Raw genomic sequence first — 21,851 nt, forward strand, 5'->3', positions numbered from 1 at the left:
TGCTTGCTTTGAGGAACATCATGTCCTGAGCCAGGACATGAGCTATGTAGCTCAGTGTTGCCCACACAGGCTGGCAGACGCTCCCTAAAGGGCTTTCCAGGCTCAGGGCTCTTCCTTCCTTTCCCAGTCCTGAGAGAATCATGGTATCGTAGCGTTGGAAGGAACCTGGACAAATAGGAGAGGAGACAAGATATAGGAGAGCCCTCTTCCAATACACCCCGGAAATGATCTCTTTCAGCTTCTGCCTTCTGGAAGAAGGTAACAGGGTTATAAAGACTAGGACTAGCCGCCTGAGAAACAGTTTCTATCCAAATGCGATTTTGGTTTTAAACACAGTGTAAGGAGTCTCTATGGGAGTGTATTGTATTTTGAAATTTGGGTTATCAGAGTTTTTAGGGGGCTAACCAGGTTGGGATAGCTGGGGTAGCAGGCTTGTTGGTTTTGAATGTCTTATGTAGATTATTTTTTTCAATTTCATTGTTCTGCATGGGACAATGACAATAAAGATTGTCGTATCGTAGCATGAGCACAGCCTGACTCACGGGGAGATGTGGCCTCCTCCTCTTCCTCTCCCCTTTTCTCCCTGGGGGTGTGCCTGAAAAGCAAGGGCTGGCAGGCAGAGGAGGGAGCTGGGAGCATCCTGGTCAGATGCCAGTCCCAGGAGGGAGGGCAGTAAATTGACAGAACAGCTGCCAGGTGAGATAACAGCCCCTGCCTTGCAATAAGAGGGATGAAAGGGAACGGGGGGGGGGGGGCTGATGGCAGCTCCTCGCCTTCACCTGCCTCTGCCAGTTCAGGTGTCCCAGCTAGTCTGTGAGGCAGGAACTGTCCTGGGGGCAACCCCACCATGATGTTGTGCTGGGGGGGGGGCTTGTTAGAGCAAGGAAACATCTGGGCAACTGCTCTTCATACCAAACCTAACGAGGAGGAAGCCCATGGCAGATGGAAGGCACCCGAGAACACAGAATTCATAGAGAGGGATTTTTCTTTCCATGGCTGTGTGGCCGGCCTCTTTTTGCAAACACATTTAATTTATGTTGCTTTTAACATGCTAGTTTGTCATAGAATCATAGAATGGTGGAGTTAGGAGGGACCCCGAGGGTCATCTAGTCCAACTCCCTGCAATGCAGGAATCTTCGCTAAAGCCTCCAGGACAGAGGGCCACCCAACCTCTGCTTAAAAACCTGCAAGGAAGGAGAGTCCATGAACCGCTTTGAGTTGCTTTTAATTTTTCTCGTGCTATATTCTTTAAGTTCTCATGCTGTAAGAGAAGAACTCCCCTCCCTCCACTTTCTCTGGGCCATGCATAGAATTGCAGAGGAGGAAGGCACCCCCAGGGTCATCTAGTCCAACCCCCTGCAGGGAGGAATCTCAACACATTGCTTCTCCCCTGCCTTTTCTCTAAGCTAAGGGGGTGCTGCAACTTTGCCTCCTGGGGGCATCTCTCCATCCCCTTGATCATTTTGGGTGACCCATTTTTTAACCTTCCCCCATCTTCACATCTCCTTTTAGACAGGAGGTGACCAGAACGGCACACCATCTTCCAATGGACTATTAGTATAACGGCATCTTGTGACTGCCAGTTCTATTCCTAAGGACCTTCTCTTTCTCTCCCTCTTTTTTTCATGCTGACGGAAGGAGAATCCAGCTCTGCGGACAAGTCACACTTTCGAGTGCAAAATGCTTCCTTGGCAGTAATTTATGATGACTGCAGGCCACAGGGTGTGGGTTTTTGCCTTCTTTGGTTTGGCCAGTTGGGGGGGAGGCAGTATGTGTGTCCGAGATGAGAGACGTGGTCTCTGTGCATGCTGGACATGTGCAGACGCCCAGGCTCTCTGTCGGGGTGGCGGTACACCTCACAGCTGCCTCCTACCTTGAACTGCCACCCAGTCCTCACACTTCCTATGACCCTCCTTGGGGGCTGTGGCTGGGTGGGGAAGAGGCCTCCCTTCCCAAACAGCTGTGGAGAGGAGGGGGCTGCTTTGGCCGCCTTCCAGAGCTGCAGGGCTCAGTCCCAGCTGTGGTGACATCAGTTCCTGGAGGGGAAACACTCAGGAGAAAGGGGGGGGAGCCTTTGAGCTGCACCCTGTTCAATCAGGCTCCTCCAAGCCCTCAAATGCCTGCATCAATTCACAGGGGGACAATTCCTCCCCTCCTAAAATCCTTCCAGATGTTTTGCAGATGCAGCAGGAGGGATAGATTTGTGGGAAGCAGGCAACCAGGCAGCGAGTTGGAAGGGAACCCCCAGGGTCATCTAGCCTAACCCCCCGCAATGTGGGAATCACAGCTAAAGAACTGCAGAATGGCAGGGTCGTAAGGGTCCCCTGAGCTCAACCCACTGCAATGTGGGACTCAGAGAGGCTCAGCAGGGGACCAAAGGATATGTGTGTTTGTGTAGTGTAGGAAGGAAGGAAGGAACACACACCACTTGCAGAACTGCTCTCTCGGCACTGAAACTGTACAGAAACAGCTGCAGCCGTGATGGGCTCTCTGAAAGGAGGACATTTTGCAGAGATGGTTGGAAGCGATCAAGCAGGCAGTCTTGAGGGCCCTGCCAGGCCCCTGAAGGGAAACACAAACAATACATTTAGTTTTGGGCAAGTAATAATAGGGTCATAGCATTGGAAGGTACCCTGAGGGCCATCTAGTCTCACCCCCTGCAAGGCAGGAATCACAGCTGAAGAATGGGTCAGGGAGGGGGAATTTCCCCTTTGGAAAACCCACAACTGCTCATCAGGGACAGTGCTGGGCCCGGTGGGGTAGTTTCCTATGCCTTTCTTCTCCTATAGGATGCTCAGTGCTAGAGATGGAGTCACACCTTGTAGGGCTGGATGGGACCCCCAGCCCCCTGCAATGCAGGAAGACCAGCTAAGAAATCCCTGGCAGATGGCCATCCGACCTCCACTGAAAAACCTCCGGTGGGTAACAGAATCATAGAATTGCAGGGTTTGAAGTACTTCCAAGGCTCATCTAGTCTAGCCTCGTGCAATGAAGGACTCCCAGCTCAAGAATCGCTTACAGACGGCCACCCAAGGAAGAAGAGTCCACCACCTTCCAAGGGCGTCCGTTCCTCTGGCAAATGGCTGCTAGCAGCATTTAAATCTGTTGGCTCACATCTTTTCTTCCAGAGCAGCAGAAAACCACCTTGCTGCATCTTCCACAGGACAGCCCTTCAGATATTTGAAGGTGGCTCCCATTTCTCCTTTCCAAGCTAAGCATCCCCTGTTCCCTCAATTGTTCCTCATAAGGCTCACTTTCCAGACCTGGATGGGCCAGGATGTTGTTGAAAAGATCAACAGCCCCCCCCAAACCCCCCTCAGCCTGCCAAATGCACACAAATAACAATTTGGGACCACTTTTTCCAGACTGTCAGTATTTTGCAGGTGGGATTGCAACAACATACCTGTTCATTCAGGATGTGCAATTAAAAAGAGGTTTTTCCTTCCTGCTGCACCAAACCACATTTCTCTGCCTCCCGCCCCCCCCCCAGCTCAAGCTTTTTGCAGAATTTTGGGGAAATGCCCTGGAAACAGGAAGAGAAACTGGCTCAACTCAGTCCTGTGTAACTTCCCCATAGACAAATCAGAAAGAAGGTGCAATAAATCGAGATCTTCCTTTCACCTCCCCATAACTTTCTACAGGCAAATCAGATGGAATCTGATTGTCTGGGGATGGTGGAAATAGAAGCATAGAACTATAGAGTTGGAAGGGACCCTGAGGATCATCCAGTCCAGCCCCTGCAGTGCAGGGATTTAGGCAGTAGGGAGATCGGAACTGCAACCTTGGCATTGTCAGCACCACGCTCTAGGTGACTGCACTTGGTGATGGTGGTGATGGTTAACGGGGAAATCCGAGGGCTCCCTTGGACAAAAACAAAGACACCAACCAGGATAACTTGGAGCAAAACAGCAGCCTGTGGGCTTGGCCTTTATTGATCTGTTGCAACAGGGTGCTCCCCTCACTTGCAGGAGAGAGGAGGGACCCAGAAAGACGGTGTGCAAGGCCTTATAAAGACTTTTGAAATTGCCACCCTGTAGATCAAGACCACCCCCAGAAACATCATACATACATCACAGAAAGGAGGGGTGTAACCTAAGACCACCCCTCATATACATCACACCTACATCACAGAAAAGGCGGTCTAAAACAGAAATTTGAATATTGTTTTTCTCCTGTCTGGCAGGTTCCTTGATTGGATTTCCTGGGGAGCCTGGCCAGTCTTTTGTAATGATAAATACTTAGTTCCTGGGCCAGGTCACAGGCTCACACCCTATTCAAACACAGACATGCCCTTAAGACAGGATTTGTGAAGGAAAAGACAATGGGGAGGCTTTTCCATTTTGACCTTGGAGAGAAAACATTTGGTCAGTTTAGGAATCAAAATGGTTCCAGGCTGGCCTTCCTGTGCTGATCTATGTATGTGCTTGGTTGGTACACTTATGAACATTACCATATATCTAAGACCAAAAGAATTCCTATCACATAATGATAATAAAATATATTTTGTGTCCTGCCATCTTACTAGGTTGCCCCAGACACACGGGGACACCTTTAAAGCACATTCAACCCCTCCTCAGTGAATCCTGGGAACTGAGGTTTGCTGAGGGTGCTGGGAGCTGTAGCTCTGTGAAGGGGCAAACTACAGTTCCCAGCATTTTTGGTTGGGGGGGTGGAGAGGGAATGTATGATGCGTACACAGCCTGCAAGTGTCCCAGCAACAAGAGAGTGGGTGGGTCCCCTTCCACTGTCTCCCATCTCTGGTGCTGGGGTGCCCCCTAGAGGCACACAGGCTATACTGGTCTCCCGTCATGGTCATTGGATTTGAGGAGGAGGGCTTTTCCAATTACAAACTTAACAGGGGGGTTGGCACTCTTGTGCAAGAACCACTTCCGGGCAGGAGGATGCATCCAAACTGTCACAGGGAAAGGGAAATGAAGAAAAGATCTCCTGGGAAGTGTGGGATAACAATTACTCAGTGCAACATCCTCACAAACAAATCAAGATGAGTCCTCAAGGAGACACCCAAGGAAGGGGCCTGATGCAAGTCAGACTATGGCTCCGTAGAGCCTGCTGGCAGCACCTTTGGCATGCCAAGCAGGGCTTCCACGCCACTCGCACACTAACCACCTGGCCTCGGTGCTTAGGGTGGGACCTCGGGTTAAGAACTTAATTCTGAAGGTCCGTTCTTAATCTGAAACTCTTCTTAACCAGAGGTACCTCTTTAGCTAATGGGGCCTCCTGCTGCCGCCGTCGTGCAATTTCTGTTCTCATCCTGAAGCAAAGTTCTTTTTATATATATATATATATAAATTTTTATTAAGATTTTAAAGGTTACAGAAAAAAAAAGAATAAAAAGAGAACAATCGAAAAAGAAAAAAAGAAAAAAAAGTACACATACAAAAAAGACATCAAAAAAACCGAAAAAAGAAAAAGGAATAAAAAACAAGTCAAACCTTTAACTCACTTACTTACATTCACTTATTTCCTTGACTTCCTCACGCCTCCCATTTTTGTATTCTAATTCAACTAGATATTCCAGCAAATCCTACCAACTTTGTTTTAATCCCAATAATTTATCTTAGCATACTATAATTCCCCTCTTTATATTCTAATTCATATAAATATTTCAACAAATCCTTCATCTTATTTTTATCCTTATATCTTATCTTATTATACTATAGTTTTCCATTCTTTCTTTCACCAAATAACCATCCACTTTTACTTTATCCAATCTTAACTCTCATCAAAACTTATATATCTGTACTTATTCTTAAGACGCTTCCCCTAGGGTCAAAAAAGATTCCATTCCACGATTTTCCCATCTCTCATTAAAAAAAAACAAGAAACAAATTATATTATATACACTTTAAATTCCCAATTTTCTTCCACCAGATCCCCTCCCCGGTTTCGGCCCCCAGCAAAAGTCCATCAATCTCGGAAAACCATCAACCCGGAGATCTTAAATCCAAGGCTCTTAAGTCTCTTTCATGTCCCCTCTGCCGGTCTTTTTGATAGTCATTGGTGTTGAAAACCAGATCTTGGGGAAGCTCCAACCTAACGGTAATCACATTCCTTCCTGCCAAACTTCCATGGTTAAAAATAGGGCCTATAGGATATTCCAAATCTTGTTTCATGCTCCTTTCAAATCCAAAGGCCCCCGAAACTCCAACCTCCACCTGGCTCAGATTTGTAATCCAAAGGTCATCTGATCTACACATAGGCCCCATACGTTAAATTGTAACAGTTCCTTCCTTCATTTTAAACGTAAGCTTGTAACAAAAACGGACAGTAGAAACAAAGTCCTCCTTTTGTATCTTCACAGCTAACTTGACAGCTGTCAAATTTATCTATTCACCGTCAGCGGGCTCTCACAGACCACTCCCGGGTTTAGGGAAGTGGCGCTTCAATTCCCGAATTTTAACCTTCTCCTGCAGGCTCCCCTGCTTCCAAAAAAAATATTGATGGTAATTTCAATCACTGGAATTTAAATCCTTTACATAAAACTCTCCACGACCTTAGTTAACAGGTTCTTTGCTTCAGTTTATTTACAGAAAGGGGAGGCGGACTTCCTGTTTAGACCTTCCCCAATCGGTGCCAATTTAAAAATACTTTAAAAATCCAATTTTCGTTCTACTCATGGGTTGTTGTTTGAAATCCAATTGTTCACATGAAAAAGTCAGCGCTCTCCGGCAACGGCTACGCGGCTTCACACCGTAAAAATAGCGGTCGATTCAAAACACCGTGCCGCTCACCCCACGTCACTTCGGAACCCCTGAAAAGGGGTTTCCCTGTGGGTAGGGGGGGCGCTCCTGGTGTCAGCCGAATCCCACGTTCCCAGGCTTCATCCGCCTGGGATTTCTGAAGGGTCTCCGCCTTCGCCGCAGCGGCACGACCCGAATTCCACGGAGCGGGTTCCTCTCAGTAAGAGGAACGCCGCCATTGCCGATGGCGCTAACCCGGAAGTCCCTGAAGCAAAGTTCTTAACCCGAGGTACTATTTCTGGGTTAGCAAAGTCTGTAACCTGAAGTGTCTGTAACTTGAAGAAGTGTCTGTAACCCAAGGTACCCCTGTATTCATAGAATCATAGAACCATACAGTTGGAAGCGGCACCCGAGGGTCCTCTAGTCCAACCCCCTGCAATGCAGGAATCTCAGCTAAAGCATCCATGACAGGTGGCCATCCAAGCTCTGCTTAAAAAGGTTTCTAAGCATTCCTGCAGCAACATTGATGTTCACTGCTCTGCTCTGGTCCCATTCTGATGTTTTCACTGCAGATGCAGCTCTTTCTATGTGCTTCTCTCATTCACTGTTTTTCAGCCACTCACCTCTTTGCGTACTTGGGGGTCCGTATTGCCATGTCTAGTGGCACAGAGAAGGCTCTGCCCCTCGTTGGCTGACATCCTGTGTGGGGCACGGACTGCTCCCCAACATGCCTGGGATAGCTCAGTCATCCACCCATTATCCACAGATCTCTGGGAGATTCACGATTTATAGCTCAGCCCCTATGGTTCGAGTCCCTCATGGAGCAAAAGATTTCTGCAGGGGAATCTCTACACTTCTTTGATTCTATGATCCCAGCAAAGCAGCAGGTGCTTTCGATATTCTTTCGCAGGACACTGGACTGTCTTTTCTGCTTCATGTAACACTTTGAAACTTTGTCTATTGTCTCTGATTTCTATTGGTAGTCTTTTGAATACGAAGCAGAGAAAATTCATAACCAAAGAAATAAACGGTCCACAACTCTGGTTATGCTCTCTATGTAAATGGGTCTTCTTGGCCATGAATGCCTAGTTTTAAACAGAATAATAGAATTGCAGAGTTGGAAGGGACCCCCAAGGGTCATCTAGTCCAACGCCCTGAAATGCAGGAATCTCAGCTAATGCATACATGACAGATGGATTGTTTTTGCGTTCTTAGCAGTTTTTAATTGTCTTATGTGTAAATTGTCTTGAGACAGTGGCTTAGAAGGCAATAAATTGCACAGAAATGGATGAACGCAAATGATCTGCCTCTGGAATTGTGGTATAAGATTAAGGAACCTTGGTATCTTTGGTAATCACAACTTTATTGTATTATGGGAAAATCTCAATAAAATAAATCTCACCAGGTAAAAAGAACTTAGGAGACCTTGCAAATGGGGAAAGGTTAACCCACAAGATTTGCATGATGAAAGACTCAGGAGAACCATTTTCTGCAATTGGGTGGGACTTTTAAAATCGTACGTTTCAAACAAGGACCTGCACGGCTCCCAAAACAGAAATACCGTCCTCCTAAATTACGTGTTCGTTTACTATCCTTTTGTAGAATTATTTATCGTAGAAGCATCTCTCTGACGGCCTCCAATCAATAAAGGGTTAACGAAGGAGGGGGCGCAGGTGCCGCATCAGCCACAGGCACCATGTGGGTCCATCAGCACCCCACCCACCACCCGACCCCCGACAGTTTATGGGGGGAGAAGTCCCACCCAGCCCAGAAGGCGAAACCCCCGCCCACCTCTGGGCAGGCAAACCCTTCAACTCAGACCTGGCGGAACCGACACCTGGCTGGGACGTCGCCTGGGAGACACTGGGGTTCCACTGCCCACGGGTGGGGGGCACCTACCTGGACCTCGCCTGTCCGTGGACTTTCAGGGGGCTGGAGCAGGCGCGCCCACACCCCTTGGACCTAATCCGGATGCTGGAAGTCCGCCGAAGAACCAAGCGCAGCTCTTTAAACCGATTCCTTTCGCTCCAGTTTGCGCTTCGGCGTTTCTCCGCCCTCCTCCCGGCCGGCGTCTCGTGCGGGTGCTGCGCCGCTTCTGCTCCGGATCGCGGATCCCCGGCCCTCCAATGGGCAGCAGAGGGCCCCCTGGCCGGCCCCCCTTTCTCTCCACCCCCAACCCCGCCTTATAAGAGGACCTGGCATCGGCTCCCTCCTGGCCAGAGACTCTAAGGAGCAGCCGGAGGAGTTTGCAAAGAAGAGGGTGGGAGGAGGATGAGGGGCACCCGATGGGGCGGATGGAGCACCCCGCCTGGAGGAGGACAGAAGGCGAGAGCCTCAAATACTTCATAGAGGATCCGAGCACGGGGACGCTTTACAAGAGAGGGCAACTTTTGGGAAAGGTAAATAATTCTATGGTTGCTTTGCAATTTCCTTTCCTTTTCGCTTGCCTTAGGGATTTTGCAACCTCGGTTAAGAATTGCAATTCTAATTTTTTGGTATTTTTAGATGACGTTTGTGGATTTTTCTGCCCTCTTAGCTCGTACACAGGGATGCGTCGGGTGGAAATGGGCTTGTTGGAACAGGCGCAGACAGAGACCCCCCACTTTCAAAGCGGTGTGGGGTGGCGGCAGCAAGAAAGTTTCCTCTCTTTGGGGGGGATTTGCAAGAATGACGGCTCCCCGTTGGGGGAAACTGAGTCACCAGGTGAAGAGGCGAACCAAGGTCACGCAGGAAGAACTCTTGTGGAGAATCAGGCGCCCCCTTTTTCTCTCAGGTTTGAGCACAGGACCCAGGTGTCCGGGTCCTAGATCTGATCTGATCTTATCTGTTTTCTTTCCTCTGAACCCCTTGGAACGAAACATGGGGTCCATTTCACACTTCTCACACACACGCGCGCGCATTTTCAATTCACGCATCTAAATCTGCAAAACCTAGTTTTTCTTAAACTGTGCATTGGCTTATGTTCACATTTTGGGTTCCTTCGTCTTCCTTCTTCCACTGGTCTCCCCACGCCGAAGGAGTTCAGGGACCTTTTTTTCTAACGGAGTTTGCCCCTTGCGCGTCTGTCTTTGTAGCGCCCGGAGATCTGGGTAGAGCCGCGACGAGGCGGCGCTCTCGGTTTTTCCGGAGCTCCGAGCCCGGGACAGGCTATTTGGGGAACTGCGGGGGTCAGGGGCGCAAAAGGCAACTATGCCCCTCCAAATCCACAGCAAGGCAATTCTGCTGTCAGGATCAGATCGGTTTTTCTCCCCAAGCACCCGGCAAGCTTCGGAGTCTCACAGAATCCTTCATCATCCAGCTTTGTTTTGCAAATACATGATGAGAAGTGCAGTGGCTACACGTGCTTAATCCGGAGTGGGTCGATGTTTTGCGTTTGGGGAGCCGGGACTCCCGCTCTGCCCCCAACAAGTCACAACACCCACCCACGCCCCCAGGACTCGAGTCCTGCGCGTCTGAGCCCCTTTCCCGGCTTGAGCCCAGAGACATCCGGATCGGGGGATTTCCCACCCGCCCCTTTCTCACTCTGGGTCTGCTCCGCTTTCTCCCGGATGGGGTCGGGCATGCCCGGGCTCGCCCCGCCCACTCGAGGCGCCAGCCAATGGGGAGCGGGAGAAGCAGTCTGCTTTGGTTTTTGAGCAGAAGATGCCCTTTGATCGGGGCGAATCCTGACCCGGAGACGCCAGCGGGGCTTGAACCTGGGCCTCCTTCTGCAGACCCAGCAGTTCAGCTGCGGCCATGCCTCTGGCGCCCTTGTTCCACGGGAGGTGGGGATGTTAAGCCTGGAGAAGAGGAGGCTGAGAGGAGATGTCTGCCTCATGGAAGATGGAGCCAACTCGGAAGAAGGTGGAGGACTCTCCTTCCTGGAAGGTTTTTAAGCAGAGGCTGGGTGGCCTGGATGCTTGAGTTGATATTCCTGCCTTGTGGGGAAGGGGGTTTGAAATAATAATAATAATAATAATAATAATAAATTTATTACTTATACCCCGTCCATCTGGCCAGGACTCCCCAGCCACTCTGAGCGGCTCCCAACAGAATATTAAAAACACGATAAAACATCAAACATTAGAAACTTCCCTAAACCTTCAAATGTCTTCCAAAAGTCAGACAGTTCTTTATTTCCTTGACATCTGACCGGAGGGCATTCTACAAGGCGGGCGCCACCACCAATAAGGCCTTCAGCCTGGTTCTCTGTAACCTCACTTCTTGCAGGGAAGGAACCGCCAGAAGGCCCTTGGAGGTGGACCTCAAACAGAATTTTGGGACCTCAGAGGCCATCCATCTGAGGCAGCAGGACAAGCCTGTGACCAGAGGGAAGCAGCAGCACAAACCTGGCTTTGGAGCCAGGAAATGAATCATAGAATTGTAGAGTTAGGAGGGATCCCGAGGGTCATCTAGTCCAACCCCCTGCAATGCAGGATTTGCAACTAAGGAAGTTTGTGTCTGCGTGCATGCGTGTTTTAGGGGACACACAGCCCACCCACGCTCCCTGCAACAAATGGAGTTCCACACCTGCCCCGGTTCCTGGCTAACCCCCACCCGCCACCCTCTTCCTCTCTTTCCCCTCAGGGCGCCTTTGGGAGATGCTACAAGTTCACAGACACCTCCACCAACAAGGTCTATGCCGTGAAGGTCGTGCCTCAGTCGCGGGTCTCCAGGCTGGACAACCGAGGGAAGGTGAGCCCAGATATGATTATTGATTATTGTAGTTGGTGCCATCTTTAGCTGGGTGCCCCTGTGGGAGGAGGACCCTTCTTCCCTCTCCAATGCCATTAAGCACCCCACCTCCCTTTTTTAAATTCGCTGCTAAGAACGGGTTCCTTCATTTGCCCTCCTCCCTCCCCACCATTTTTCCTTTCATGCTATGTCTTCTCGATTGCAAGCCTCTTTTTTGTAGCTGGAGAGTGGGATAAAAATGGTACATGGGTGGCGATGTGGCCTAGGACTTGCCAATCAGAAGGTCAGTGGTTCGAATCCCTGCGAAGGGGTGAGCTTCCATTGCTAGGTCCCTGCTCCTGCCAACCTAGCAGTTCGAAAACACCTCAAAGTGCAAGTAGATAAATAGGGACCACTGCAGTGGGAAGGTAAACGGCGTTTCCGTGCGCTGCTCTGGTTTGCCAGAAGTGGCTTAGTCCTGCTGGCCACATGACCCGGAAGCTGTATGCTGGCTCCCTCGGCCAGTAAAGCGAGATGAGCGCCGCAACCCCAGAGTTGGCCACGACTGGACCTAATGGTCAGAGGTCCCTTTATCTTTACCTTTAGGATAAAAATGCTTTAAGGAAGGCCCTTCCTCTCCTTTCTCAATATTGGGGGACACACACTTTTCTTTTCCTGACCCCTTTATTCCCACCCAAAGGGTGGCGTTCCTCTACACTTGAGCATTTAAACAAGGCTTAAAATCATGCAAAGTAGAAGAAAGTGGGCAAAAGGAAGCTTTTCTTCCTCTCCTGTCCTGACGCTGGAATTCATGGGCAAAGCTGAAATTCCAGTAGATTAAAGAAGGCAGCACAGAGTTAAACTGTGGAACTCCCTCCCACAGGAGACACTGACGGCCACCAGCTTGGATGGCTTTGAAATGAGGATTGGACAAATTCAAGGAGGAGGCGTGGCTTTGGATGGCTACCAGCCACAATGGTTATGCTCTGTCCTGACAGTCAGAGGCTTCCGAATCCCAGTTGTTGGAACAGTGGCGTAGCGTGGGGGGTGCAGGGGGGGGCCGGCCGCACCAGGCGCAACATCTGGGGGTTAGGGTTAGGGGGCGCAAATCCATGGATTAGGGGGCGCAAATTACTTGCCTTGCCCCGGGTGCTGACAACCCACGCTACGCCACTGTGTTGGAAACTGCTGGAGGAGAGAGTTGCTCTTGTGCTCGGATCCTGTTTGTAGGTTTCTCATAATGGTTGGCCACTCTGAGGACAGGATGCTGGGCAAAATGGGCCATTGACCTGATCCAGCCGGCTCTTCTTACATTCTGATGGAACCTCCAGGTCCAGAGGCAGTCTATCTCGATTGCTTGGTTCTTAGGGGTATTTGGTCACTATGAGAAGAGAAGACTGGGATCGATGGGCCCCCTTTGAGTCTGATCCACCAGTTGAGCTCTTTTTAGTTTCTTATGATTCCTCAATGGAGCCTCCATGGACAAGCCAGCCTATCTTAGAACGCTGGAGTGGGAGAAGGCTGCTGCTCTCAGGTCCTGCTAGTGAGTTTCCCTTTGAGGTGTCTGGTTGGCTCCTGGGAGGGCAGGATGCTAGCTGCGATGGGCCTGATCCGTCTGCTGCAGGGTTTTTCTCAAATCTGAGAAAACCTAGCCAGATGGGTGGGGTATAAGTAATAAAATTATTATTAATTATTATGATTATCTGTGAAGCAAATTCATCTTTGGGATCTGATCTGTGACGGATGTGTGACCCTGCCCCTCCTGATCCCAGCGCAGCTCTGTGCCTCCACTTCCCCATGACATTTTACCCAGCCAGTGGCTTAGCGTGCATTGCTGGTGTCCAGGGCACTGCCCACCTGTGCAGGGGGGAGTCCAGCCAGCTGACGTGGCCCATGGCGGGCAAATCCCCCCAATGCCCGCAGAGAGGAGTGCTGCACCAGGCCATGCCGAGGCTGCCCCTTGTCTGCCTCCCTCTGTCCTCTCCATCCAAGAGTGAGTGCTGCCAGGTGGCCCTTCGGCAAGGGGCCCGGGTACATGGTGGCTGGCCCAGGCTGGGCTCTGGGGACTTTGGCAGACAGGGAAGGACAGGGATTCCCTTGGAAGCCAGCGCCTGTTTTGCACCCCTCAAAATTGTGTGCCCAGGGCCACGACCCCCCAGTCCCCACACTACACCCTTGCCATCCTGGGATCAGAAGCTCCTTGGGGCAGGGAATATTGCAAAAAGCACCCAGTCGCATAGGATGTGAGCTAAGAGGCCGCCAGGCGCCATGCAGCCAAAGGGATCCTGCCCCAAAGAGCTTCCAGTCTAAGGTTCTGGAAAGTGGGGAGACTGCCAAAATGGGGGGGGGGGCAAAGGGCAACGGTCTCTAGCAGAGGCAGAGGCCAGCGCCTTCCTTTCTCATTGCAGATTCTCCATGCGCTTTGCTCTCCTTTGTCCTGTAGATATTGCTGAGTTTCTCGCTGACTCCAGCACCTGCACCCGTGGCTCCTCTCCTCTCTGCTGGCGCAAGGTGGGTGGGCGGGTGGGTGTCTCTGCTGGCGCTTCAGCAGGAACCTCGTGGCTTTCTCCCCCCACCCCCTGCAGGTCGAGCGTGAGATCGAGCTGCACAGCCAGCTCAAGCACAGGAATGTTGTCGGCTTCCACCGGCATTTTGCTGACCAGGAGAACATCTACATGGTCCTGGAGTACTGCAGTCGGAAGGTGAGAAAAAGAGAGAAAGGGAGAGCCAGAGCAGAGAGGGAGCTGACAGGCTGGGCCCTCAAAGGGTTTCCTTCCTTCCTTCCGCCTGCAATGGAATACAGAAAGTTGTCCATAGAATTGCAGGGTTGCAGTGCAGGAATTGGAGTTCAAGAATCCCTGGGAAAAAGTGACTCAGTTTACTCCTGTGTTTCTGACAAATGCCCAGTCTGCTGAAGTTGGCCATTGGAGCTTCTCCACAGCACCACCCCTTGCTCTGAGGTCCAGCTCTGAGGGCCTTCTTGGTGGTGGCGCCCTCCCACCAGATGTCAGGGAGATAAATAACTACTCAGTTGTTAGAAGACATCTGAAGGCAGCCCTGTATCAGGATGTTTTTAATGTTTGATGTTTTATAATGTTTTCATATTCTGCTGGAAGCTGCCCAGAGTGGCTGGGGAAACCCAGCCAGATGGGCGCGGTATAAATCATAAAATTATTATTATTGTTACTGTTATTGTTATTTGTTCAGAAGGTGCTAAGAAGTTAGCACCCTGAAGCTTTATTTACTATTCTGACCCGCCTGAGTAAGGAATTTCACCAGGGGCCCCATCCTTTTCTGCCATCTCAGGCCACGCTCTTTCACATTGCACAAGCATTGCACAAAAGGGCAGGCAATTCAACAGATGCAGCTGTCCCCATAAGATTTCTTTTTTTGGGGGGTGCAATTCAGCCCCCATGACCTGTGGGGAGTGGCACCCTTTGGGACCCTGGGATTTGGAGTGAGGCTGCTAAAACCCTGGTGTTCTCTCTCTCCAGTCCCTGGCCCACATCCTGAAAGCCCGCAAGACGCTGACGGAGCCTGAGGTCCGCTTCTACCTCAAGCAAGTCATTGCTGGCCTCCAGTACCTCCACCAGCAAGGCATCATTCACCGGGACCTCAAGCTGAGTAGGTGTCCGGCGGCTGGGGGAGGGGGCCTCCAACGGACCCGTGCTGGGTGTGCTGCGGTCGCACCCGTGGGACCTGTATGGGGTGCTAGGGGAGGAGTCGTACCTCCGATGGGGTAACACCAGCCTCATAGCCCATGCTCCACACCACTACCAGACATCAGCTCCGCCCCAATGGCTCAGAGCAACAACCACCACGCCCCCCCCACCAGTGCACAATCTGTAGATTTTTAAGGTTCATGACAGGGTGTGTCATTTTAGAGGACGAAACTTAATTTTTGCAAATTTGTTCAGTGATGGGTCTTAGAAATATGCTTTGGGCCTGAGGAATTCTGCTGGGACAACATTTTGTGATGGGACAACATTTAACTTGGCAAGTTTATGTTTGATGAAGATGCACCTAAATGTCTTTTGGAAAACCAAAGAATTTTAATTTTGCCTTCTGAAAATGTTAGGTAATCAATAACAACAACAATCTATAATAATCTATAATATAACTGCAAGTACTTGGCAGTCATTTTTAATTATTTCTATGCATTTTTATGCACATTTCGCTTACCAGGCAAAATTAAACTATATTCACTTAAACAAAACATCTTTCAAATCATGTTGCAACTTTTTAGCACCTCTTGTTTTTGGAATGTGAAAGCTGAGAAATGCATGGAAGGTGTGAAGGGTCCTTTCTCTGCTTCATCGCTGGGAGAGATCCGCTCCCTGTTTCTGCACCAGAAGAGCCGATTTGCTCTCACACCCGCCAGGCCAAGGGATGGGATGCCGTTATTGGCACTACAGCGCAGGAAGAGTTAATCACCCAGTGCCCCCAATTCGCTCTCTGTCCCGGGACCCTCCTGGGCTTTGGAGAGGGGGTTAAAAATATACACAGCAGCCCAGGATGACTCTGGTGGGGGCAGAGTGAATGCCTGCAGGGTGACCTCATGGCAGTATTGCCAGGGGCGGGAGGCTCTGAGTGCGAACGCTGATCTGATTTAGCCTGCAAGGGCAGAGCAAGGATCTCTCTCACACACAGGCACAAGCGTCTCTGCATCCTGAGCCTCCAGCCGACATCGTGCATTTGCAAAGAGCCCAAGGTCTTCCAGACAGCTTGCTTATCAAGAAATTGTGCTTTTGCAAAATTTATTTTTATTTGCAAATTTAACAAGGGAAAGGTGGGAGGGGAGATGAAGACCTTTCCTGACAGACCACAGCACCCATCCTGGTTTGCTTCTGCAGAGGTCTGCAGGGCCTCCAGACCAGACTGTCACTATTTTGGGGTAGGATTCGGTCCCATGCCCGCCAATTGAGGTCACAGGCCATTCTTGCACAAGGAAACTCATTCTTTGAAAAAGTGAACTTGTTGTAACACACACTTCCCTTCTCCAGTCATAGAATTATAGATTTGTAGAGTTGGAAGGGACCCTGAGGGTCATCCAGCCCAACCCACTGCAATGCAGGAATATGCAGCTGTCCTGGACGGGGGTCGAACCTGCAACCTTGGCATTGTCGGCACCAAGCTCTCACCAACGGAGCTCTCCATAATGTTATTGTTTGTACCCCACCCATCTGACTGGGTTGCCCTAGCCGCTCTGGGCAGCTTCCAGCAGATATAAAAACATGCTAAAACATCAAAGGTAAAAAAGGGCCCCCACTGACCCCCCCAGTTGTTGCCCAATGCAGCCTCCAAGTTTATTCTTCATTCTGTTCCTTCTGTTCTGAAAGGAGTGCACACAGCACAAACTTTGGCCCGCTTTGTCCTCACAAGAGCCCTGTGAGGCAGGCCAAGCTGACTGGCCTACAGGGAGTTTCATGGCTGAGTGGCGAGATCTGAACCCGGATCTCCCAGGACCCCACTGGCTCTTTTCTGGGAGCAACTGTCCAGCACTTAGTGTGGGAAAGGATGGGACTCTCTATACCTCTGAACTCTTCATGGGCTCAGGTAACTTCTTCATCACGAAGACCATGCAGGTGAAGATTGGGGACCTGGGGCTGGCGACTCGTGAGGAGCAGGCCAACCGGAGGAGAGGGTGAGTATTATGGGGTGGCTGGGCAGAGAAAGGGAGCCTCGGATTTCCTGGTGGGGTAAAGGCAGACATTAAAGCCTTGGAGTTGCAATATTTAGTTATTCCTTCCTTTCATGCATTTGCATCCCACCTTTCTTAACTCCAAGGACCTCAGGGGACCCCATGCTTCTTCTCTCCCCTCCCTCCCCACTTGATCCACACAATGGCCACTGGGTAGGCCAGACTGAGGGGCAGCAACTGTTCCCCAAGCTCACCCAGTGAGATTCCTGCCTGAGGGGCAAGAGTTGAACACTGGCCTCTCCCAAGTCCTAGTCTGACACTTTTGTAGGTGTCCTCGGAAGGGAAACCTCTTGTTCCAATGGGGATTACTCCTGAGTGATTCTGCAGCCTCTGTTTCTGATTGGGCACAGAAGGATCCCTAATTTCTCCCAGGGTGGGGAGGAAAGCCAGTTTCCTTACACAGTGGTACCTCGGTTTAAGAACAGTCCTGTTTACGAATGATTCGGTTTACGAACTCCGCAAAACCGGAAGTAGTGTCCCAGTTTGCAAACCTTACTTCGGTCTCGGAACAGAATCCAGATGGTGGAAGGACACCGGCACAGGAAGCCTCATTATGGAAAGCGCTTCCGAGTTTAAGAACGGTTTTGGTTTAAGAACAAACTTCCGGAACGGATTAAGTGCATAAACCGAGGTACCACTGAATATCCAGCCAGATCCATCAGCTTTCCAGAGCAATCCCTGCCCAGACCTCCATGGAGGAGGAGGAGGAGGAGTCTGCAGCAAATCTGATCCAGTTTTTCATCTGGTTGTGGGTTCAAATCTCCTACCTTCTTGCTGGTAGAAGCCTCATAGGCTGCAGCCCAGGGGCAGAGCAGCTGCTAGGCATGCAGAAGGTGGCAGGGTCCACAGCAGGGGTGACTGAGAGAGATGGCTGAGTCTGAAACCCTGGACAGTCATTGCTGCCAGTCAGCGCTGGGATAGATGGAGCAATGGCTGGACTCGGTATAAGGAAAATTCCTCTATTCCTGTTTAATTCAGAACGATGCGGACTAGCATCTTGCTGGATTTGCAGCTCTAGAGCACCTGTCCTGCATGCAGAAGGGAAGCCTGGCTTCCTCAGTGTTGCTGTTGCTTTCCCCCTTCCCTAAAGGGCCTTTCCTCTCCCCACAGAGTGGTCTGTGGGACCCCCAATTACCTGGCTCCTGAAGTCATTGCCAAAAAGGGGCACTCGTTCAAGTCGGATGTCTGGGCTCTTGGCTGCATCATGTAAGTAACTCTGGTGGAAAGGAATACTAGAACTGCAGAATTGCAGACTTAGAAGGGACCTCCCAGGGTCATCTAGTCCAGCCCTCTGCAATGCAGGAATCTTTCGCTCATGGTGGGGCTCGAACCCACGACCCTGGCATTAAGTCTCCTGCTCTACCAACTGAGTTATCCTACATGCCTCTAGGTCTGTTTTTGTTTTTTTGCCAGTCATTCTCTATGTTTTATGTACAAAATGAAATAAAGGATCTATGGGGTCCCCTCCTTGGCTCTCTGGCTGACCCACTGCTTCTCCCCCCCCCCCAGATACACGGCCCTCACGGGCTGCTCCCCCTTTGAGATCACCCACAAGCAGGAGATGTACCGCTGCATCCGTGAAGGGCGCTACCCCACCCCCAGCCGCCTCTCACCCAGGGCCAGAAGCCTCATTGGGAAGCTGCTGGCCCCCGATCCTGAAGCACGGCCCACCCTGGAAGAAACCCTCGCCCACGAGTTTTTCACTCAGGTGGGTGCCCAGGGGCAAAGCAGCTCCCAGACGCAGTGGCTCTGCAGGGTCTCTGACTTGGGATCTCTTCCAGCAGGCTGGGCAGAGGAACATGAGCTAAGATCCTAGTTCTCATGTGGCCATGGGAAACTAGCTTGCACCCAGGGAGAATGCCCAGACCCTGACTGGCAGAGTCTTAGGCTCTACTCCCATGCTGCAGTTCAAAGTTGGAGTGAACTGTTTGCTAGCAAAACCACGATCTGCACAGACTTGGCCTAGTGAGTAGAGCAGCTCCTTCCTGGTGGTCTCGCTGCATGAAAGTCAGTTGCTGAGATGGAAGCTCCCTGCCTCCTCTCCAGGGTCTTTCCCAAGCAATCAGAGACTAAGCCAACCTCTGCTCCACCCTTTTCATGCCTCTCCTGGTCCTGGGAGACCAGCGGGGAGGGGAGCTTCTCGTAGCAGGAGGGGGAGACCCCCATGACTCTTCCCCTCTCTGCCTCTTGGCCTCCTTCCTCTCCTGCTTCAGCTCCTGCCTCTGAGTCTGGACTGCTCTCTGCCATAGACTCTCCCCGCTCACTAAGCCCTGTTACTTCTTCAGTTTTCAACACCTCCTCCTCCCCGTCTTCTCCCTCTGACCCTTCAGTGCCATCCCACCACCCCTCTCCGAGCTCTGAGCCTTCTTCCTGTGTGGAGAGAAGAAAAGGAAAAGAGGGAAAGGGAAAAAGAAGGGGAAAGGGGAAAGGGGAAAGGGGAAAGGGCCCCATTTCCAATCCAGGTCGACATTTCTCACCCACAAGCGACTCTGCTTTTGCCTTGAGCAGCCAGGATGTTCTCTCACATTCTGCTGCTTGTCTGTTTTGCAAGCGTGGCTTGGGAGCGTGAAGGGACTCATCCTGCTCTCTCTCTCGCCAGGGCTTCACCCCGACCCAGCTGCCTTCCCGCGCCTGTCATTCTGCCCCGCTCTTCATGCTTCCCAACCCACTGAGGAAGTTCTTCCAGAAAGCGGCAAAGGTTTTCCTGCGTGGCTCTCTGTGCCAGGAGACCCGGACAGGTGAGCCTTCGCTTGCAAGGGGTGGGGTGAGGAGGCCGCCAGGAACTCTCCCCCAAATGGAAGACCATCCTCCACAGTCTAGCAGAGAGGGGACAGTGCTCTCCAAGTACTCAGAGGGAACCTCGCTTTTCACTGGAGCCCTGGCAATGTAACAATAGAATCGCTGGATCAGGCCCAAGGGGGCCCCTCTAGTCCAGCGTCCTGTTCCCACAGTAGCCAAATTCCCTAAAAATCTAGGAATCATGATAGACTGCCTCTAGACCTGGAGGTTCTCTCAGAAGAGCCATGGCTGTCTCCTGTGGCAGCAAGTTCCACAGTTTAATGATGCACTGTATGAAGAAGGGGACAGTGCTCTCCACAGGCTCAGAGGCAACCTTGCTTTCCTTGATTAATCCTTCAGTCCCACGTAAGGGGAGAGTCAGGTGCCATGCAGAAGGGCAGGAACGTGTGCGCCCCAATTTTGAAACAAATTGAAATGCAAAATCTATTTCGGTTTTAAATTGGCATTACTGGGCATGACCCCATCCTCTTTCCCCTGCACGGCTAAGCCATCAGGGAGTGAGCCCCCCCAAAGGCTGCGAATCTAATGGGGCCCCTCTTCTGCCTCTCCCCCAGTGAGCCCCCCACCCCAGGAAGCGGAAGGGATGCCACCACTTGGGAAGCCTGCCGAGACCCCCAGCCTGGTAAGAAATGGCTCTGTGTGTGTCAATCAATCCGGGTCGGACTTTGGTAGTCTTGGGTAATAGGGCACCCTGAGTGAGGCCCAAATCTGGTGCCCCCAAATGGATCTTCCTGGTGTCCTTGGGCATGGGAACTGCCCGTATCACGGAGACTGATCAACTGATGGATTGATTTGTGAGACTTAGCAGCCAGGAAGTCCCTGGCTAGAATCCCACTGGACTTACGTGACTGGCTGGAGGCAAGCCCAGGCTGCCCAGCCTCTGTTGTTCCTTCTGCAGTAAGGGGAGAGCAGCTACGGCCACCAAGGTGAGCGAGAACATGCCCCACCCGGGGGGGGGGGGCAGGACAAAGGCGGCATCCGTAAATAGTCTGGAAAATCATTTGATCTGAAAAACCAGAAATGGAACATAATGAAATCATAGCTCCGTTGGTTGGAGCATGGGGCTGATAACTCCAAGGGTACAGGTGCAACCCCCCATATTCCTTCATTGCTGGGGGTTGGACTAGATGGCCCTTGGGGACCCCCTTCCAACTCTACTATGATTCCTTGAGGAAAGGTAGACTATGAATGCGATGAACACAAGCACACCGCAGATACAAATCTGGTGATTCAAAATGGTGCCTACTGATGTCCAGGCGCAAACAATTTCTGAAGTTCGTAGGGGAGTGGCCCACCCTCTTCCCTCCCAGATGTCCTCTGTGGGGGCTGCAGGGGGGCTTCCCAGTCCACCCTGTTCTGTGGGCTTTACGGGCTGCTTCTTTCTTCTTGTCCTCTGGAAGGAAGTGGAAGAGGACAGCCAGAATGCCACTGAGGACACAGCCACCTTCCCCGTCTGCTTGCTCATGAGGGGCTCCTTGAACGTCAGCCGGGAGGCGGGTGAGTGGCACCACCGAGGCCAAGAACTGGGGTGCTTGCGGCTGAGAGTCTGGGGGATCTCCTGATTGGGCAGAGCAGGAGTGAAGCAGCTCCTTTTTCCAGCCTGAGGACCGCTTGCCAGAGACCCAAACAGACAGGATGACAGGAGGCTGTCCTCTGTTTCTGCATTGCAGGGGGTTGGGCTGGATGACCCCTGGAGTCCCCTTCCAGTTCTACCATTCTGTGGTTCCAGGGGTTATCAGAGCTGAAAGATGCAGAAAAATTGGGCCACAGAGCCAGAGGGAGGTGTGAGCTGGGAAGAAGCGGGTAGCCTGGGGAGGCTTGTGGGAGTCAGTGAGAAAGGCAACCCCAAACTCAGCACCCTCCTTCTGTGCTGCTCTGGGGTGGCTCCAGGAGGCCTCCAGAAAGGGAGCTGCAACAGTTGAACCCCAAAACCTCTAATTTGGAATTTGGGGCAGGAAGGGAGGAGAAGTGGGGTGGGGCTGGGACGTACCTTCATA

The 21,851-nt window shown here is 51.3% G+C and overlaps 1 protein-coding gene across 2 annotated transcripts in view; it reads left to right on the top strand.

Annotated features, from left to right (window-relative positions):
- Positions 1-21,851, top strand: part of LOC309332891 (serine/threonine-protein kinase PLK2-like) — a 34,182-nt gene that overhangs the window by 9,241 nt on the left and 3,090 nt on the right. The window contains exons 1-10 of one of the 2 annotated variants that reach the window (XM_081846215.1): positions 8,947-9,100; positions 11,268-11,375; positions 13,940-14,056; positions 14,849-14,978; positions 16,911-16,998; positions 18,166-18,261; positions 18,565-18,763; positions 19,655-19,793; positions 20,409-20,476; positions 21,255-21,351. In XM_081846215.1, coding sequence (XP_081702341.1) covers positions 8,987-9,100; positions 11,268-11,375; positions 13,940-14,056; positions 14,849-14,978; positions 16,911-16,998; positions 18,166-18,261; positions 18,565-18,763; positions 19,655-19,793; positions 20,409-20,476; positions 21,255-21,351 — 1,156 coding nt within the window. In that variant the 5' untranslated portion in view covers positions 8,947-8,986. Of the gene's footprint in view, positions 1-8,946; positions 9,101-11,267; positions 11,376-13,939; positions 14,057-14,848; positions 14,979-16,910; positions 16,999-18,165; positions 18,262-18,564; positions 18,764-19,654; positions 19,794-20,408; positions 20,477-21,254; positions 21,352-21,851 lie in introns of those variants that run through there. The other variant, XM_081846216.1, reaches the window with a different exon arrangement.

This window comes from Podarcis erhardii (assembly GCF_964252035.2).
Source record: "Podarcis erhardii genome assembly, chromosome: 18".
Lineage (NCBI taxonomy): Eukaryota > Metazoa > Chordata > Lepidosauria > Squamata > Lacertidae > Podarcis > Podarcis erhardii.